General features: G+C 40.7%; 1 protein-coding gene across 2 annotated transcripts in view; it reads right to left on the reverse strand.

Moving 5' to 3' along the window:
• The window catches only part of PPP1R9A (protein phosphatase 1 regulatory subunit 9A), a 167,787-nt gene that overhangs the window by 36,421 nt on the left and 111,745 nt on the right, over nt 1–19,621 (reverse strand). For both annotated transcript variants that reach the window (XM_069729374.1, XM_069729375.1), the window contains exons 6-7: nt 15,608–15,743; nt 4,503–4,655 (exon numbers count right to left, since the gene is read on the reverse strand). In XM_069729374.1, the coding sequence (XP_069585475.1) occupies nt 4,503–4,655; nt 15,608–15,743 (289 nt within the window). The remainder of the gene's footprint in view (nt 1–4,502; nt 4,656–15,607; nt 15,744–19,621) is intronic.

Consider the following 19,621-nt stretch of genomic DNA (forward strand, 5'->3'; position numbering starts at 1 on the left):
CATAGCTGTGCCATATAGTGCTCTGCACCGTTCATTATTGTCCCATAGCTCTGCCATATAGTGTTCTGCACCGTTCATACTGCCCCATAGCTGTGCCATATAGTGCTCTGCACCGTTCATTATTGTCCCATAGCTGTGCCATTTAGTGCTCTGCACCGTTCATTATTGCCCCATAGCTCTGCCTTATAGTGCTCTGCACCGTTCATTATTGTCCCATAGCTGTGCCATATAGTGCTCTGCACCGTTCATTATTGTCCCATAGCTGTGCCATATAGTGCCCTGCACCGTTCATTATTGCCCCATAGCTGTGCCATATAGTGCTCTGCACCGTTCATTATTGCCCCATAGCTGTGCCATATAGTGCTCTGCACCGTTCATTATTGCCCCATAGCTGTGCCATATAGTGCTCTGCACCGTTCATTATTGCCCCATAGCTGTGCCATATAGTGCTCTGCACCGTTCATTATTGCCCCATAGCTGTGCCATATAGTGCTCTGCACCGTTCATTATTGCCCCATAGCTGTGCCATATAGTGCTCTGCACCGTTCATTATGGCCCCATAGCTGTGCCATATAGTGCTCTGCACCGTTCATTATTGCCCCATAGCTGTCATATAGTGCTCTGCACCGTTCATTATTGCCCCATAGCTGTGCCATATAGTGCTCTGCACCGTTCATTATTGCCCCATAGCTGTGCCATATAGTGCTCTGCACCGTTCATTATTGCCCCATAGCTGTGCCATATAGTGCTCTGCACCGTTCATTATTGCCCCATAGCTGTGCCATATAGTGCTCTGCACCGTTCATTTTTGCCCCATAGCTGTGCCATATAGTGCCCTGCACCGTTCATTTTTGCCCCATAGCTGTGCCATATAGTGCTCTGCACCGTTCATTATTGCCCCATAGCTGTGGCATATAGTGCTCTGCACCGTTCATTATTGCCCCATAGCTGTGCCATATAGTGCTCTGCACTGTTCATTATTGCCCCATAGCTGTGCCATATACTGCCCCGCACCGTTCATTATGGCCCCATAGCTGTGCCCCATATAGTGCTCTGCACCGTTCATTATGGCCCCATAGCTGTGCCATATAGTGCTCTGCACCGTTCATTATTGCCCCAAAGCTGTGCCATATAGTGCTCTGCACCGTTCATTATTGCCCCATAGCTGTGCCATATAGTGCTCTGCACCGTTCATTATTGCCCCAAAGCTGTGCCATATAGTGCTCTGCACCGTTCATTATTGCCCCATAGCTGTGCCATATAGTGCTCTGAAAGTCTCGGCTTATACTCGAGTATATACGGTATTTTGTTTTATTTCTAATGAAAGACTTTATTCTGGCTGTGTCTTTATTTACAATACAACTATAGGATTAGTAATGGATGGATGTCTTTTCGACGCCTCTCCATTATTAAGCCGTGGCCTTGATGTCACCAGACAATACAAAGGTGACAACTCCACAAATATTACCCCACTTGCCACTGCTACAGGGCAAGTGGAAAGAGCTGGGCAAGGCACCAGAAATGGTGCGTCTAATACATGTGCCTTCTCTGAGCGGCTGGGGGGCTGCTGTTTTTAGGCTGGGGGGCCTATATCAATGGCCCCTTACCAGCCTGAGAATACCAGCTACCAGCTGTTAGCTTTAGCTTGGCTAGTTGTCAAAAATGGGGAGAACGCCACTTTTTTAACAATTATTTATTTAAATAATTAAAAAAGCAACATGGAGACCCCTCTATTCTTGATAAATAGCCCTGTTAACGATGACAGATGAGGGTTGCAGCCCCAAGCTGTCAAGTTTTGCCTGGCTGGTTATCAAAAATACAGGGGAAACCACGCTGTTTTTTTTAAATTATTTATTTAGTGTGCAGGCGCTGGCTGATGAATACTCCCATCAGCTGCTCCTGTTCTCACTGTTATTAGGGGCGCCGGAGTAGGCTGATGAGAGCAGTAGTCCCATCAGCCGACGCCAGTGCCCGGAGGTTAAATTTATATCTCTGATCACAGCTGCGGGCTCACTCTGTCATTTGACAGCATGGGAACCACGGCTCTTTGACCGACAGTGATGATTTTACTGCAGATCAAAAGCAGTGTTTGCTGCACTGTCATGCACATGACAGCGTGGCAAACACTGAATGTTTGGGCCCCCCCATTCAAGTGAAGGGGGTCTGGTTTCGGGTTCAGGTTCGGGTAGTGTTCTGGTACCTGAAACCAAACTTTTTTTTTTTAACTGTTCGGTCGAGTCTCGAACATCCAGGAGTCCACCCATCTCTACTCAGGATCAGTAATGTAATGTATGTACACAGTGACTGCACCAGCAGAATAGTGAGTGCAGCTCTGGGGTATAATACAGGGTGTAACTCAGGATCAGTACTGTAATGTATGTACACAGTGACTGCACCAGCAGAATAGTGAGTGCAGCTCTGGGGTATAATACAGTATGTAACTCAGGATCAGTAATGTAATTTATGTACACAGTGACTGCACCAGCAGAATAGTGAGTGCAGCTCTGGAGTACAATACAGGATGTAACTCAGGATCAGTACTGTAATGTATGTGCACAGTGACTGCACCAGCAGAATAGTGAGTGCAGCTCTGGAGTATAATACAGGATGTGACTCAGGATCAGTACAGGATCAGTAATGTAATGTATGTACATAGTGACTGCACCAGCAGAATAGTGAGTGCAGCTCTGGGGTATAATACAGGATGTAACTCAGGATCAGTAATGTAATGTATGTACACAGTGACTGCACCAGCAGAATAGTGAGTGCAGCTCCGGAGTATAATACAGGATGTAACTCAGGATCAGTAATGTAATGTATGTACACAGTGACTGCACCAGCAGAAAAGTGAGTGCAGCTCTGGGGTATAATACAGGATGTAACTCAGGATCAGTAATGTAATGTATGTACACAGTGACTGCACCAGCAGAATAGTGACTGCAGCTCTGGGGTATAATACAGGATGTAACTCAGGATCAGTAATGTAATGTATGTACACAGTGACTGCACCAGCAGAATAGTGAGTGCAGCTCTGGAGTATAATACAGGATGTAACTCAGGATCAGTAATGTAATGTATGTACACAGTGATTGCACCAGCAGAATAGTGAGTGCAGCTCTGGGGTATAATACAGGATGTAACTCAGGATCAGTAATGTAATGTATGTACACAGTGACTGAACCAGCAGAATAGTGAGTGCAGCTCTGGGGTATAATACAGGATGTAACTCAGGATCAGTAATGTAATGTATGTACACAGTGACTGCACCAGCAGAATAGTGAGTGCAGCTCTGGAGTATAATACAGGATGTAACTCAGGATCAGTAATGTAATGTATGTACACAGTGACTGCACCAGCAGAATAGTGAGTGCAGCTCTGGAGTATAATACAGGACAATAACCAAGCAAAGCAATGATTCTGTTGGATGTGGCAATGACAGACCCAAATCAAGTCTGCCAGTCACTGATGTCACTTTACTGGGCTGTTGTCCTTTTTAACCGAGACTCCTATAGATGCTCCAGTTACAGTGGGTGAAAAAATGCAAAGAACAAATATATATTTTCTGATCGCTTGGTGAACAAAATAGGTAAAAATATATACGGTATATAATATGAAAATTTTTCAGCAAGTATAAACGCCTCCTCCCCCCCAAAAATATTTTTATCATATAAAATACATATTTGTACATACATATAACAAAAAAGTGCACAAATTAGGTGTCAACATGTCACCTTAAAGGGGTTGTCTATTATTCGGACAATCATTCCTGAATTGCTGTATTGTGCAGTGCGAAATAAAGATGTTCTGTAGTCTCCCCGGGGTCAGTGCCATTCCAGCAACGTCGGTGCCGGGTGTCACGTGATATTGTGTCACATGAGCCCTGCAGCGAATCAGAAAGCAGCAGCAGTTCTCCAGATATTAGGAGGTGAGAGTGAGTACGTCCACTAGCAGTCACTGATTCGCTGCAGGGCTCATGTGACCTATAGGCCAGCACTGGAGGTGGGTACAGGCTGTTTTTCAGTGATTGAGAAGGGGCTGTCCGAGTAGTGGACATTCCCTTCAATAACCTAAATAATTAATTCAACGGGTGATTGGGTGCGAAACCTGAACATAGAAAAATTACAAATAAAAAAGAATTTTCAAAATTGCCGTTTTTGCATCAGAAAAAAAATTATATAAATTATTATATTATATAATTATATAAATTATATAAATTACTCAGTAATTTATATGTTTCCAAAATTAGGGGGAAAAAAATATATAATTTCTCAGATATAAAACGAGGACTCACAGAATCATGTCAGTAAAAAAAAAAAAAAGAAGAGTTTTGGCTTTTTAAATGTAGAAAATAATGTAAAAATAAAAAAAATAAAAATAAATTGCTAGTTATTGCGGAGCTATCCTGGATAACCGTATGATCAGACAAAAAAATATCAAAATCCATAACGTTACTGGGTTCTCGTATCTCCGTGGCAGTGAACTCAGACAACTTTTTGAGTTACCTCTTTAAATTTATGAGCCAGTTTTGTTGCATCCAGGTCCGAAGAAAACATTTCATCGCCTTCTGGAAGATCGAAAACTTCAATGGCCATTTCTCTTCCTGGGATGACCGGGCCCACATCTTCATCCTCCTCATCAGTGGCGTATTCTCCTGTCTATGAGATGAAACATGCCATTATGCCATTCATTACTTAGCATTTCTTTATAGCAATCAGTGCATGTGTGCCTGTCTCCAATCACTGATATAAGAACTCCAAATTCTGCCTTCAGGACTTCTATGAAAATGTAAAAACAAATGTCCAGGAAGGGAATATCACTTTAAATAATACCTCTAGCCACCACCAGAGGGAGCCTCCTTTATACTGTACTATCATTGAGTTCAGTGTCTGCATTGAACTCATGAGCTCCCTCTAGTGGTGGCTGCCGGCAGACAAAATGTCATCATGTAAGTATTCTATGGGCAAAACTGATTTGTTTCCATGTTTCCACGCACTGACGATATATTTAGCTGCCCCGAAGTTTAATAGAAACTTTATTTTCACAATAAATATGTTTCCATCGAAACAGGAGACTGTGCCAGAAGCCTGTGGCTAAGTGCAGAAGTCTATACACTTACTATAAAGTTTCCTCGTAATGTCACACCTTTGTAACCTAAACTCGTTAATATTTCAACACAACATGTGCATTGCACTAATAGGCGCACCCCGCGTCCTTTTATCTCAGAATTAAAAAGCTCTGTAACCCACACTCCCAAGCACGTCAACCCAATAATGGCGAAAACGTGGGTGATCAGAACACGACGCCGCTGAGAGAAAACACATTCTAAGCACAATTTATGTCCTAATTGTTTCCAAGGATGAAAGGAACATTTTATAAGCCCGGCGAGATGCTGACAGCTATAATACAGCTTCAAGGGGAATGTGACAACTCTGACAAAACAGCAAACTGCGGTGGAGGAGGAGGATAATATCACAGATTTGTTTTCTGCTGTTTTGCGTTCGGAATGTTAGAGGTATTAGTAATGTGATACACTTTATCCTGCGCTACGGCAGTGAGGTCACTAGATCTTCAGGATCTTATGGGCTCGCTTCAAAGTTACTGCTGTGATGTCACTCGATCTTTAGAATCTCATAGGCTCTCCTAAATGTTACTACAGTGATGTCACTAGATCTTCATGATCTCACTGCTCTCCTAAAAGTTACTATAGTGAGGACACTAGATCTTTAGAATCTCATAAGCTCTCCTAAATGTTACTACAGTGATGTCACTAAGGCTTCTTTCACACTAGCGTCAGAATCTCCCCGTCGCAATGCGTCGGGGAGAGATTCCGAATCTAGCGTTTGCTGCATTGCACAATGGGTGCAGCGGATGCATTTTTCCGGCGCATCCGCTGCCCCATTGTAAGGTGCGGGGAGGTGGGGGCGGAGTTCCGGCCGTGCATGCGCGGTCGTAAAAAGCGGTCCGTCAGGAGAAAAAAAAACGTTACATGTAGTGTTTTTTTCTTCCGACGGTCCACCAAAGCACGACGCATCCGAAGTGTGGCAATCCGTCGCAAATGTGTCGTCAATAGAAGTCTATGGGGAAAAAACGCATCCTGCAAGCACTTTTGCAGGATGTGTTTTTTCTGCAAAACGACGCATTGTGACGGATTTAAAAAACCGCTAGCCTAAGTCTTCATGATATCATAGGTTCTCCTAAAAAGTTACTACAGTGATGTCACTACATCTTTATGATCTCAGAGACTCTCCTAAAATTTACTACATTGAGGTCACTAGATCTTTACCATCTCATAAACATTCCTAAATGTTACTACAGTGATGTCACTAAATCTTCATGATGTCATAGGCTCTCCTTAAAAGTCCTACAGTGATCACTGGATCTTTTTAATCTCAAAGGCTCGCCTAAAAGTTACTAGTGAGATCACTAGGTCTTTAGAATCTCGTAGGCTCTTCTAAAAGTTACTATAGTGTTGTCACTGAATCTTTGTAATTTTATAGGCTCTCCTTAAAGTTACTAGTGTTGTCACTAGATCTTTACAATCTCATAGGCTCTACTAAATGTTACTACAGTGATGTCACTAGGTCTTCACAATCTCAGAGGCTCTCCTAAAAGTTACTATAGTGATGTCACTGAATCTATGTAATCTCACAGGTTCTCCTCAAAGTTACCTGTGAAGTTACCAGATCTTCACAATCTTATAGGCTTGCCTAAATGTTAATAAAGTGATGTAACTATATTTTAATTACGGTATCTCATATGATCTTCTCAGAGTTACAATAGTGATGTCACAAAATCTTCATAATCCTATAAGCTCTCCTCAAAGTTACTGTAGTGATGTCACTAGATCTTTCTACACTCATAGGCTCTCCTCAAAGTTACTAGTGAGATCACTGGGTCTTTAGAATCTCATAGGTTCTTCTAAAAGTTACTATAGTGTTGTCACTGAATCTTTGTAATCTTATAGGCTCTCCTAAAAGATACAATCTCAGAGGCTCTCCTAAACGTTACTAGTGAGATCACTAGGTCTTCACAATCTCAGAGGCTCTCCTAAAAGTTACTACAGTGAAATCACTAGATCTTTACAATCTCAGAGGCTCTCCTAAAAGTTACTAGTGAGATCACTAGGTCTTCGCAATCTCAGAGGCTCTCCTAAAAGTTACTAGTCAGATCACTAGGTCTTCACAATCTCAGAGGCTCTCCTAAAAGTTACTAGTGAGATCACTAGGTCTTCAAAATCTCAGAGGCTCTCCTAAATGTTACTACAGTGAAATCACTAGGTATTTACAATCTCAGAGGCTCTCCTAAAAGTTACTAGTGAGATCACTAGATCTTTACAATCTCAGAGGCTCTCCTAAAAGTTACTAGTGAGATCACTAGATCTTTACAATCTCAGAGGCTCTCCTAAAAGTTACTAGTGAGATCACTAGGTCTTCACAATCTCAGAGGCTCGCCTAAAAGTTACTAGGGAGATCACTAGATCTTTACAATCTCAGAGGCTCTCCTAAAAGCTATTAGTGAGGTCACTAGATCTTTACAATCTCAGAGGCTCTCCTAAAAGTTACTAGTGAGGTCACTAGATCTTTACAATCTCAGAGGCTCTCCTAAAAGTTACTAGTGAGATCACTAGGTCTTCACAATCTCAGAGGCTCTCCTAAAAGTTACTAGTGAAATCACTAGGTCTTCACAATCTCAGAGGCTCTCCTAAAAGTTACTAGTGAGATCACTAGATCTTTACAATCTCAGAGGCTCTCCTAAAAGTTACTAGTGAAATCACTAGGTCTTCACAATCTCAGAGGCTCTCCTAAAAATTACTAGTGAGATCACTAGATCTTTACAATCTCAGAGGCTCTCCTAAAAGTTACTAGTGAAATCACTAGGTCTTCACAATCTCAGAGGCTCTCCTAAAAGTTACTAGTGAGATCACTAGATCTTTACAATCTCAGAGGCTCTCCTAAAAGTTACTAGTGAGATCACTAGGTCTTCACAATCTCAGAGGCTCTCCTGAAAGTTACTATAGTGATGTCACTGAATCTATGTAATCTCACAGGTTCTCCTCAAAGTTACCTGTGAGGTCACCAGATCTTCACAATCTTATAGGCTCGCCTAAATGTTACTACAGTGATGTAAATATATTTTAATTATCTCATATGATCTTCTCAGATGTACAATAGTGATGTCACAAAATCTTCATAATCCTATAAGTTCTCCTCAAAGTTACTTTAGTGATGCCACTGGATCTTTTTACTCTCATAGGTTTTTCTCAACGTCAATACAGTAATGTTACTAGATCTTGTATCTAGTTGATGTGCAAAAAATAGTAAGCATTTTTTTTAATGTGGCACACATTTTTGGTGGTGCTTTTTATTTCATGTATTTTTGTGCAGGCGGTTTTCCTGCCTTATTTAATGTTTTATAGATAAGCACATGTCAAGAAAAAAAAGTGTACCTGAAAAATGTCAAGTCTGGGAACTATATATCGCCAATGTTTTGTAATAATGTGACATCACTATAGTGACTCACGGAGAGCCTATCAGATTACATAGATCTAGTGACATCACTGAAGTGACTCAAAGGAGAGCCTATGAAATTACTGAGATCTAGTGACATCACTGTAGTAACTCAGAAGAGAGTCTACGAGATGAGATCTACTGAAATTACTGAAGCAATTCAAAAGAGAGCCAACTATGAGAACATTGAGATCTAATAACATCACTTAAACAACTCAGAGGAGAATCTACGAGAATACTGAGATCTACTGATAATCTGACATCACTGTCCTATCTCAGAAAGCAGCCTTATAGATTAGAAAAATCTACTGACATCACTGAAGTAGTTGTGAAAACCCTATGAAATTGCGAAAAATAAATTGACATTGCTGTAGTAAATCAGAGAAGAGTTTAGGGGATTATGTAGATCTGGTGATTGTTTTTGGGACTCTTCAGCTTTATGACATAATGCCGTGTTTACTCTCCAGGATAGAATCTTCTAGCCAACTCCAAGAGTGGTCAACCCAATGATTCCAAGGATTGTCACCTGGGAATCCAAGGCCCTAATGTCCAAACCTCAACCAACCATTCCAAGGATTGTGACCTGGGATTCTGATGAGCTAATGTACAAAACTAACCCAACCATTCCAAGGTTCGTCACCTGTGAATCTGAGGTGCTAATGTCCAAACCTCACCCAACTATGCCAAGGTTCGTCACCTGGGAATCCGAGGTGCTAATGTCCAAACCTCAACCAACCATTCCAAGGATTGTCACCGGTGAGTCCGAGGCGCTAATGTCCAAAACTCATTCAACCGTTCCAAAGATTGTCACCTGGGAATCTGAGGTGCTAATGTTCAAACCTCACCCAACCGTTCCAAGAATCGTCCCATGGGAATCTGAGGCGCTAATGTTCAAACCTCACCCAACGATTCCAAGGATTGTTACCTGTGAATCCGAGGCGCTAATGTCCAAACCTCCAAGTGGTAGTCATGGCTGAGTACAGTAGCTTAGTTCACACTCTGCATTCCAATATGGACCCCATGAGGTTTCTGTGTCACTACTACTGGTTGGTGCCATCAATCTTTACATTAAGTGGACGTTTCTATGAATCCACCCTTGTATCATTGACCAATATATAACAGGAGCCTCCAAAATTTGGTGACTTGCCTGCCATCGCAATAAGTGCAGAACGTATTACTATGCCACGATCATTTCTCTACGGTATGGAAAAAAAAATACTGTAATAATAAAAGACAAAAAAAGCAACAAGTCATGGCACGATTCGCCGTCTCTTCTGATCAGCCGAAGGATGAAAAAGGAATCACGGAGCCGCTTTACTTTTTAATTGAAAGATTTAGATGATGAATTGAAAAGCGCAGCTTTGGAGACACTGAAGAACCAAACGTCTGTGAAATAACAGATTGCTCGATAGGCAGGATTTCATCAGAGCCGAGCACCTGCCTCATTTACATTCCATGCACCGCTGCTGTGTAATTTGATTATCTGCTGCAGGAAATATTTAATACCACTATTTATGTAAGTGACGCACTCCAGACATTTAATTGTCTGTTTTAATGGAAGTCGAGTGAAATTAGAGTGGAGGCTTCAGAGCAGCTTCGGGACTGTTCCCTGGGGCAATACTCGGAGATGCTACATCCAGGTCAATGTGTGTGCAGAAAAACAATCGTTTAAGAAATCTGCAGACGAATAAGGCAGCCTGGGGTGCAGCGTATACCTAGAAAAGGAACCTGGCGAAGGAAGGTCCGCCATACACAAATGGTGACCGCCCTAAAGTAACAATATATATATATATATATATATATATATATAGAAACAATATTCGAAAAGACTAAACTCACATGATCAATAAACAGTTCTGTGCCAGAACTATATCTGATACTTTGCAGTCCAGTAGCTCATCATCATACATAATTCCAGATACTTTGGAGGTGGCTGTGGCCCCCTTATCTCTTGGGCCCCTATATACCATCTATAAACCGGGAGTTAAAGGGTAATTAAAGTATGACGATGCTCACATTCACAGAAATGTAGGGGAAGAGGAGCTCAGCTTCGGTTCTGATTGGCTTTGCAGAGCGCACGGGTTGATCCATAGAGTACAGTTGAAACACCACTCACATCTCAGAGGAGCAAAATCAAAGCCAATATTACCCGAGAGGAGACCGAGCTTCTCCTCCTTCATCTCAGCAAGCAATGGTGTCCAGATAAAGAGGGAAAGAGCTCCTGAGTTTAAGTGTTCAGCCCACCCACCCAGCCTGCCATTTATTCCATCCCTGCCCACGCGACCTGACTAACAGCTATTCGATCCTTGCCCACGCCACCTGACTGACAGCTATTCCATCCTTGCCCACGCCGACAGCTATTCAATCCTCGCCCATGCCACCTGACTGACAGCTATTCAATCCTTGCCCATGCCACCTGACTGACAGCTATTCCATCCCTACCCACGCCGACAGCTATTCAATCCTCGCCCATGCCACCTGACTGACAGCAATTCAATACTTGCCCATGCCACCTGAGTGACAGCTATTCCATCCTTGCCCACGCCGACAGCTATTCATTCATCGCGCATGCCACCTGACTGACAGCTATTCAATCCCTGCCCACGCCACCTGACTGACAACTATTCAATCCTCGCCCACCCCACCTGACAGCTATTTCATCCCTGCGCACACCGACAGCTATTCAGTCATCGCCCATGCCACCTGACTGCTATTCAATCCACTCCAACGCTGCCTGACTATTCAAGCCCTGTCTATGCTGCCTGACTGACAACTATTCAATCCCTGCCCACGCTGCCTGACTACTATTTAATCTCCACCTACCCAGACTGACTGACAGCTATTCAATCTAAGCCCACCCAGCCTGACAGCTATTCAATTTCCACCCACAGAGTCTGTTTTCAGCCCACCCATCCATCCTGACAGATATTCAATCCCTGCCCACGCCACCTGACTGACAGCTATTCAATCCCCGCCCACGCCACCTGTAAGCGATTCAATACACGCACACGCCACCTGACTGACAGCTATTCAATCCACGCCCACGCAGCCTGACTGACAGCTATTCCGGTCCTTGCCCATGCTGCCTGACTGACAACTATTCAATTCCCTTCCACGCTGCCTGACTGTTATTTAATCTCCACTTACCCAGCCTGATTGATGGCTATTCAATCTCCACCCACCCAGACTGACAGCTATTAAATATCCGCCCATCCAGTCTGACTGACAGCTATTCAATCTAAGCCCACCCAGCCTGACAGCTATTCAATCTAAGCCCACCCAGCCTGAAGGCTATTCAATTTCTACCTACACAGATTGACTGACAGCTGTTCAATCTCTGTCCATCCAGCCAGGCAGCTATTTCACCTGCACCCACTCAGCCTGCAGACTGTTCTGAGCAGTGTTAGATTTCAGTAGCAGCAGGGAGAAGGAACACTGAGGAGCTTTCAGTCAGGTAAGTTTGGGGAGAATCCGTAGAAGCAGGAAGGAGACACATTGGGGCGCAGTCAATCAGGTAACTTTCAGGACAATTAGCACAAGCAGGGAGGAGGGACTCTGAGGAGCTATCTATCAGGTAAATTTTTGGAGAATTAGTAGAAGACCTGCAGTCCCAGGACACAACTCAGGGATGCCAATATTTATAAAAATAGACAACCCCAAAAATCAAACTTGTCCCACCCTTGTTTGAGAGCTACCCAGAAACATGTAGCTGTCGATAAATCCTATCAAAATAGGGAGATTCCAGACCAATTTTACAGTATAAAAAATAGATCATGAAACACACAATAAATTGGGATAACGGGTCAAAAAAAAAAAACCGAAAAAAACCCCCGTTGTTAGCAGAAAAGACATGACAGAAATGAGCAGATGACATTAATAATCCAGGCTGCGTCCCAGCTGGTGCGGTTCATGTGCAGTTCAGGCTGCTGCAAATCTGGAACTAGTCCAGAATCGTAGAAAAATGACAAGACGTAATAAATAAAATACATAAAATATAACAAAGCTCGAAATGTACGCCAACCCTGTTGCATGATGAAGTATGTTCCACCTCCATACAGATAATGTTCCACTATCAACAATGGCTCTTACATGTAAAATCCTGCAGCTTTTAATATATGGTTATTATTTTATTCTTGAATTCGACTCTTTTTTTCAGTCTGTTTCCTAAAAAGGTTCCTGGAAACCATCAACAAGTTGCAGTGAATTGATCTTGCATTCTTCTATGTGTCTCAAGTTAGTACTATGTCCTGCCTACATGGGCTGTAATAATAAGCCCTGGACAGGTCTAATAACACATATGAATATCAAAGAGTCGGCCCTCCATTTTAGAGACATCGTCGATATATTGACGACCTGCTCCTGACATGGATTCTACAGAAAAGACTATGGAATGTGTCTCTTTGATTAACAATAAAAACATGAATCTTAATTTTACAGCACACTTATAAGAAACATAGATTAATTTTATTAGACACCACACTAAAAGGAGATTTATTAATTACCCCATATTAAAAATGTACCATGCCATAAAAAAATGTTCTGTGGGTAAATCAGAATAAAAAGAAATATGACAGAAAAACAGATATGACTTCAAGAATAAAAATGGACATAGAAAAGTTACAGAAGAGAAATAATCCACATTGGATGCTAAGAGAGCAGATAATAATGTTGTCACGGGGCTACCGCGACAGAGAGGTTCCAGAGAACCGCAGCGCTCTGAGCCTCGTTCACACACGATGAACAGAAGCCCTTCTCCTGAGTTCTGACCTGGCTGTCTTGTGCCAGCAGGGCAGGAGTTAAACCTTGTTACTGAAGGTGCTGAGAGCTAGGTCTCTCAGCTGATTAGGTTTTGGTAATCACTGCTCCTATATAGACTCAGCTTTGTCTTCAACTGTTGTCAGTGATCAGTTCTGCTGCCTGGCTTGGAGGTTGAAGGAGTGTGGTGTTTTGGATCTTGGAGGTTTATTTACAGAGATTGGTGTCTGCTGTTTTGGTTGCATGTTAAACCTGTTTTCCTTCCTAGTTTTTTCCTTCTCTTCCCTTCTCTATGTTTCCTCTGTGGTTGTGTGAGCATTTGGTGAGTTTGAGACTTTTAGTTACCTTATCTGTATACCTTGTTTATTGTTGTATTTATACACTGGTGCAGTCCTCCTCCCTGGGGGAGAGAGGCGGCCACTAATAGGGCCTGCACAGGAGACAGGGATACGCTGGCGGCTTAGGCCTCCTAACCTTCATAGGTACCCCTGAGATAAGGGAAAGCCAGGCCCCCTTATATTGGCAGGGACAAGAGCGGGTCCCCGTACGTCGTCCTGCCCCTTATCGCTGTTATCGGCGTGACAAATGTACTTTAAATACAGAGGTCCGATGTCTGGGGGGGAAATAATAATAAGAAAATGTATAAGAATATATAGGAAATGTATCCGAAATGTACAAAAGATGCATCAGAATATACAGATGTATAGGAATATACAGGAGATCTATTGGAATATACAAGAAATGTAAAGGAATATACAGGAAATGTAGCGGAAAAACAGGAGATGTATCACAAATCTCATGAAACATATTGGAATGTTCAGGAAAATGTATAGGAAATGTCAGGAAATGTATTGGAATGTACAGGAAATATACCGGAATGTTCAGGAAAATAAATTAGAATGTTCAGGAGATGTATCGGAATGTACAGGAAATGTATCGGAATGTACAGGAAGTAGATCAGAATATACAGGAGATATATGGGAATGTTCAGGAAAATGTATCGGAATGTTCAGGAAACTATGGGAATGTAGAGGAAACTGTATGGGAATGTAAAGGAAACTGTATCGGTATGTTCAGGACAAAGTAACTTTTACGTCTATATAAAGTCCACAGTTATTTGAAATTCGTAGCACATTTAATACAAACGGTACTTTCCTCTGCTCCAACAGGATAAAAAGTTTTAAAAAATCGTCACTACTCTCATTAAGTGTACAGGAAAACCAGCCCCCATGGTGGGTAGTTTGCTCTCCCTCTAGTCTTTTTGTTAGCGTTACGGTTACTAATAGTATTTGCACACTGAGTTTTTGGAAGTTTTTATGAAGCAGGTCTGCTAAAAAAAAGCCTGAAAAATCTCTTCCTAACTGTCTCCTATTGGTCATATATTCAGATGTGTCAGCATTTTTCTTCTACTTCAGATTTTCTTTAAAAAAAACACCGGGTTGGAGAAAAAAAAAAAGTATGTGTCACTTGTATAAAGCAGCTCCTGGCGGAATCCACACCAACTGGGTACTGTGCAGGCAAAAGGCTACAAAAAAATGCTTCAGGGAGAAAAAAAACTGCAAAAATGGTAAAAAAAAAAAAAAAAAAAAAAACAACTCTTCAAAACAGCTTTTGGAACTTTTTAAAATTTAAAAAAAAAAAACTCCACAAAGAAGGAGCATTTCATGAGGACGTTTCCGCTAGAACAATCTTTGGTTTTGACCCCTGAAAAAAAGGTGAGCAGATAGCCTAACACTTTCATCTGGTTACACACCAATGGCTTCTATATGTGTGGCTATTCCACGTGCACAGGTGCAAAAAAAATAACTAAAAAACCTTACGACATTACCAGCTATATTATGTGCAATGCGTGGTAAGTGATCTGTCTGATCACATGTCCATGTTTGTGATATTCACCACGGGACCACCGAAAACACGGATCAGAAAACAGCCTTCTGATGCTACACGTCGAAGAGAATGGAGCTGCTCTGCCGCCTCGAGACATTATATGGAAAAAAACATTTTTATACATGTAAGATACCGTAATAAGAATTGAAAAAGTGAGGAAACCAATAAGTGGGTAATAATATGGAGAACACCGTGAATCCTGCATTATCACATATAAGAAGACACGGCATGGATCACACGTAAAAGCAACGGTTACGAAAATAAATAGTCGTACGCGACCAGAGGTGACGGAATGTATTATTAACATCTTGTGATGTAAGGCGGCTTATTTTACACTATTTGATAATTTATTACACTTCCCGTGCTGGATTATATTACTGGTATTTACATCATCTCTGAAAACCCCTTAAATTTTAAATGAAATATATCACAAAAACCAAAGTTACTACTATTATTACCTCATCATCATCAGCGTCATATTGTGCATAGTGCTGTTCAAGCATCTCCCTCTGACGACGCTCCTGCTCCAGAGTTTGGCTGATCAACTGGGCAACCTCACTGACCTGTCCGGGTTTTTCACGTCCAATAATAAATCTGTACAATTAAAAACAGAAAGATTAATATTTACAAAATAATCCAGACCCCCTATGTAAATAAGTATAACTACTATACTACTGCTCTTTTGTACAACAATATAACTATTATAATTCTGCCCCTATGTACAAGAATATAACTACTATAATACTGCTTCTATGTACAAGAATTAACTACTATAATACTGATCCTATGTACAAGAATATAACTACTATAATACTGTTCCCTATGTACAAGAATATAACTACTATAATACTGCCCCTATATACAAGAATATAACTACTATAACACTGCCCCTATGTACAAGAATATAACTACTATAATACTGCTCCTATGTACAAGAATATAACTACTATAATACTGCCTCTATGTACAAGAATATAACTACTGTAATACTGCTCCTATGTACAAGAATATAACTACTATAATACTGCCCCTATGTACAAGAATATAACTACTATAATACTGCTCCTATGTACAAGAATATAACTACCATAATACTGCTCCTGTGTACAAGAATATAACTACTATAATACTGCTTCTATGTACAAGAATTAACTACTATAATACTGATCCTATGTACAAGAATATAACTACTATAATACTGCTCCAATATACAAGAATATAACTACTATAATACTGCTCCTGTGTACAAGAATATAACTACTATAATACTGCTCCTATGTACAAGAATATAACTACTATAATACTGCCTCTATGTACAAGAATATAACTACTATAATACTGCTCCTGTGTACAAGAATATAACTACTATAATACTGATCCTATGTACAAGAATATAACTACTATAATACTGCTCCAATATACAAGAATATAACTACTATAATACTGCTCCTGTGTACAAGAATATAACTACTATAATACTGCCTCTATGTACAAGAATATAACTACTATAATACTGCTCCTGTGTACAAGAATATAACTACTATAATACTGCCTCTATGTACAAGAATATAACTACTATAATACTGCCTCTATGTACAAGAATATAACTATTATAATACTGCTCCTATGTACAAGAATATAACTATTATAATACTGCTCCTATGTACAAGAATATAACTACTATAATACTGCTCCTATATACAAGAATATAACTACTATAATACTGCTCCTATGTACAAGAATATAACTATTATAATACTGCTCCTATGTACAAGAATATAACTATTATAATACTGCTCCTATGTACAAGAATATAACTACTATAATACTGCTCCTATATACAAGAATATAACTACTATAATACTGCTCCTGTGTACAAGAATATAACTACTATAATACTGCTCCTATGTACAAGAATATAACTACTATAATACTGCTCCTATATACAGGAATATAACTACTATAATACTGCTCCTGTGTACAAGAATATAACTACTATAATACTGCTCCCTATGTACAAGAATATAACTACTATAATACTGCTCCTATATACAAGAATATAACTATTATAATACTGCTCCTATGTACAAGAATATAACTACTATAATACTGCTCCTATGCACAAGAATATAACTACTATAATATTGCTCCCATGTACAAGAATATAACTACTATAATATTGCCCCTATGTACAAGAATATAACTACTATAATACTGCTCCTATATACAAAAATATAACTACTATAATACTGCCCCTATGTACAAGAATATAACTGCTATAATACTGCTCCTATGCACAAGAATATAACTACTATAATATTGCTCCCATGTACAAGAATATAACTACTATAATATTGCCCCTATGTACAAGAATATAACTACTATAATACTGCTCCTATGCACAAGAATATAACTACTATAATATTGCTCCCATGTACAAGAATATAACTACTATAATATTGCCCCTATGTACAAGAATATAACTACTATAATTCTGCCCCCTATGTACAAGAATATAACTACTATAAGACTGCCCCTATGTACAAGAATATAACTACTATAATACTGCCCCTATGTACAAGAATATAACTACTATAATTCTGCCCCCTATGTACAAGAATATAACTACTATAATACTGCCCCTATGTACAAGAATATAACTACTATAATACTGCTCCTATGTACAAGAATATAACTACTATAATACTGCTCCTATGTACAAGAATATAACTACTATAATACTGCCCCCTATGTACAAGAATATAACTGCTATAATACTGCCCCTATGTACAAGAATATAACTACTATAATACTGCTCCTATGTACAAGAATATAACTACTATAATACTGCTCCTATGTACAAGAATATAACTACTATAATACTGCTCCTATATACAAGAATATAACTACTATAATACTGCTCCTATGCACAAGAATATAACTACTATAATACTGCCCCTATGTACAAGAATATAACTATTATAATACTGCTCCTATGTACAAGAATTAACTACTGTAATAATAATAATAATAATAATTTTTATTTATATAGCGCCAACATATTCTGCAGCACTTTACAATTAAGCGGGGACATGTACAGACAATAAATTCAGTACAAGTTAAGACGATTTAAACAGTGACATTAGGGGTGAGGTCCCTGCTCGCAAGCTTACAGTCTACAAGGAGATGGGGGGGCACAATAGGTGAAATTGTTTGTTATTTCAGGTCTGGCAATTATAATAAATAGGGATTTTCATACAAAGCTGCATGATCCGGTCATCAGCCCGTGTGTTTAAGTGCAATAGTCAAGTATCAAGTGCAGTTATCGTGTGCATGGAGGGTGTGGAGACAGATGACTAGTAGGGTGCAGATTCAGAATAATATTTGGAAGGAGGGAACAGGACAAAGTTAGTTTACTGAGTAGTAGATGTGGTAGGCTTGTTTGAAGAGATGGGTTTTGAAAGCGCGCTTGAATAAGTCAGGGCTAGGTATCAGTCTGATCGTCTAGGCAAGTGCATTCCAGAGAGCTGGCGCAGCACAAGAGAAGTCTTGGAGACGGAGGTGCGAGGTTCGGATTACGGGGGATGTTAGTCTTAAGGTACCTTCACACTGAGCGACTTTAGAACGATAACGATAGCGATCCGTGACGTTGCAGCGTCCTGGATAGCGATATCGTTGTGTTTGACACGCAGCAGCGATCAGGATCCTGCTGTGAGATCGCTGGTCGGAGCTAGAAGGCCAGAACTTTATTTTGTCGCTGGATCACCCGCTGACATCGCTGAATCGGCGTGTGTGACGCTGATTCAGCGATGTCTTCACTGTTAACCGGGGTAAACATCGGGTTACTAAGCGCAGGGCCGCACTTAGTAACCCGATATTTACCCTGGTTAGCATTGTAAAAGTTAAAAAAAACAAACAGTACATACTTACATTCCGGTGTCTGTCCCCCGGCGTCAGCTTCCCTGCACTGTGTCAGCGCCGGCCGGCCGTAAAGCAGAGCACAGCGGTGACGTCACCGCTCTGCTTTACGGCTGGCCGGAGCTGACACAGTGCAGGGAAGCTGACGCCGGGGGACAGACACCGGAATGTAAGTATGTACTGTTTGTTTTTTTTAACTTTTACAATGGTAACTAGGGTAAACATCGGGTTACTAAGCGCGGCCCTGCGCTTAGTAACCCGATGTTTACCCTGGTTACCCGGGGACTTCGGCATCGTTGGTCGCTAGAGAGCTGTCTGTGTGACAGCTCTCCAGCGACCACACAACGACCTAAACAGTGACTCTGCAGCGATCGGCATCGTTGTCTATATCGCTGCAGCGTCGCTTAATGTGACGGTACCTTAAGGTCAATAATAATACTACTACAATACTATAATACTACAATAATAATAATACTGCTCCTATGTACAAGAATATAACTACTATAATACTGCTCCTATGTACAAGAATATAACTACTATAATACTGCCCCTAT

Source organism: Ranitomeya imitator, chromosome 6 (assembly GCF_032444005.1).
Source record: "Ranitomeya imitator isolate aRanImi1 chromosome 6, aRanImi1.pri, whole genome shotgun sequence".
Lineage (NCBI taxonomy): Eukaryota > Metazoa > Chordata > Amphibia > Anura > Dendrobatidae > Ranitomeya > Ranitomeya imitator.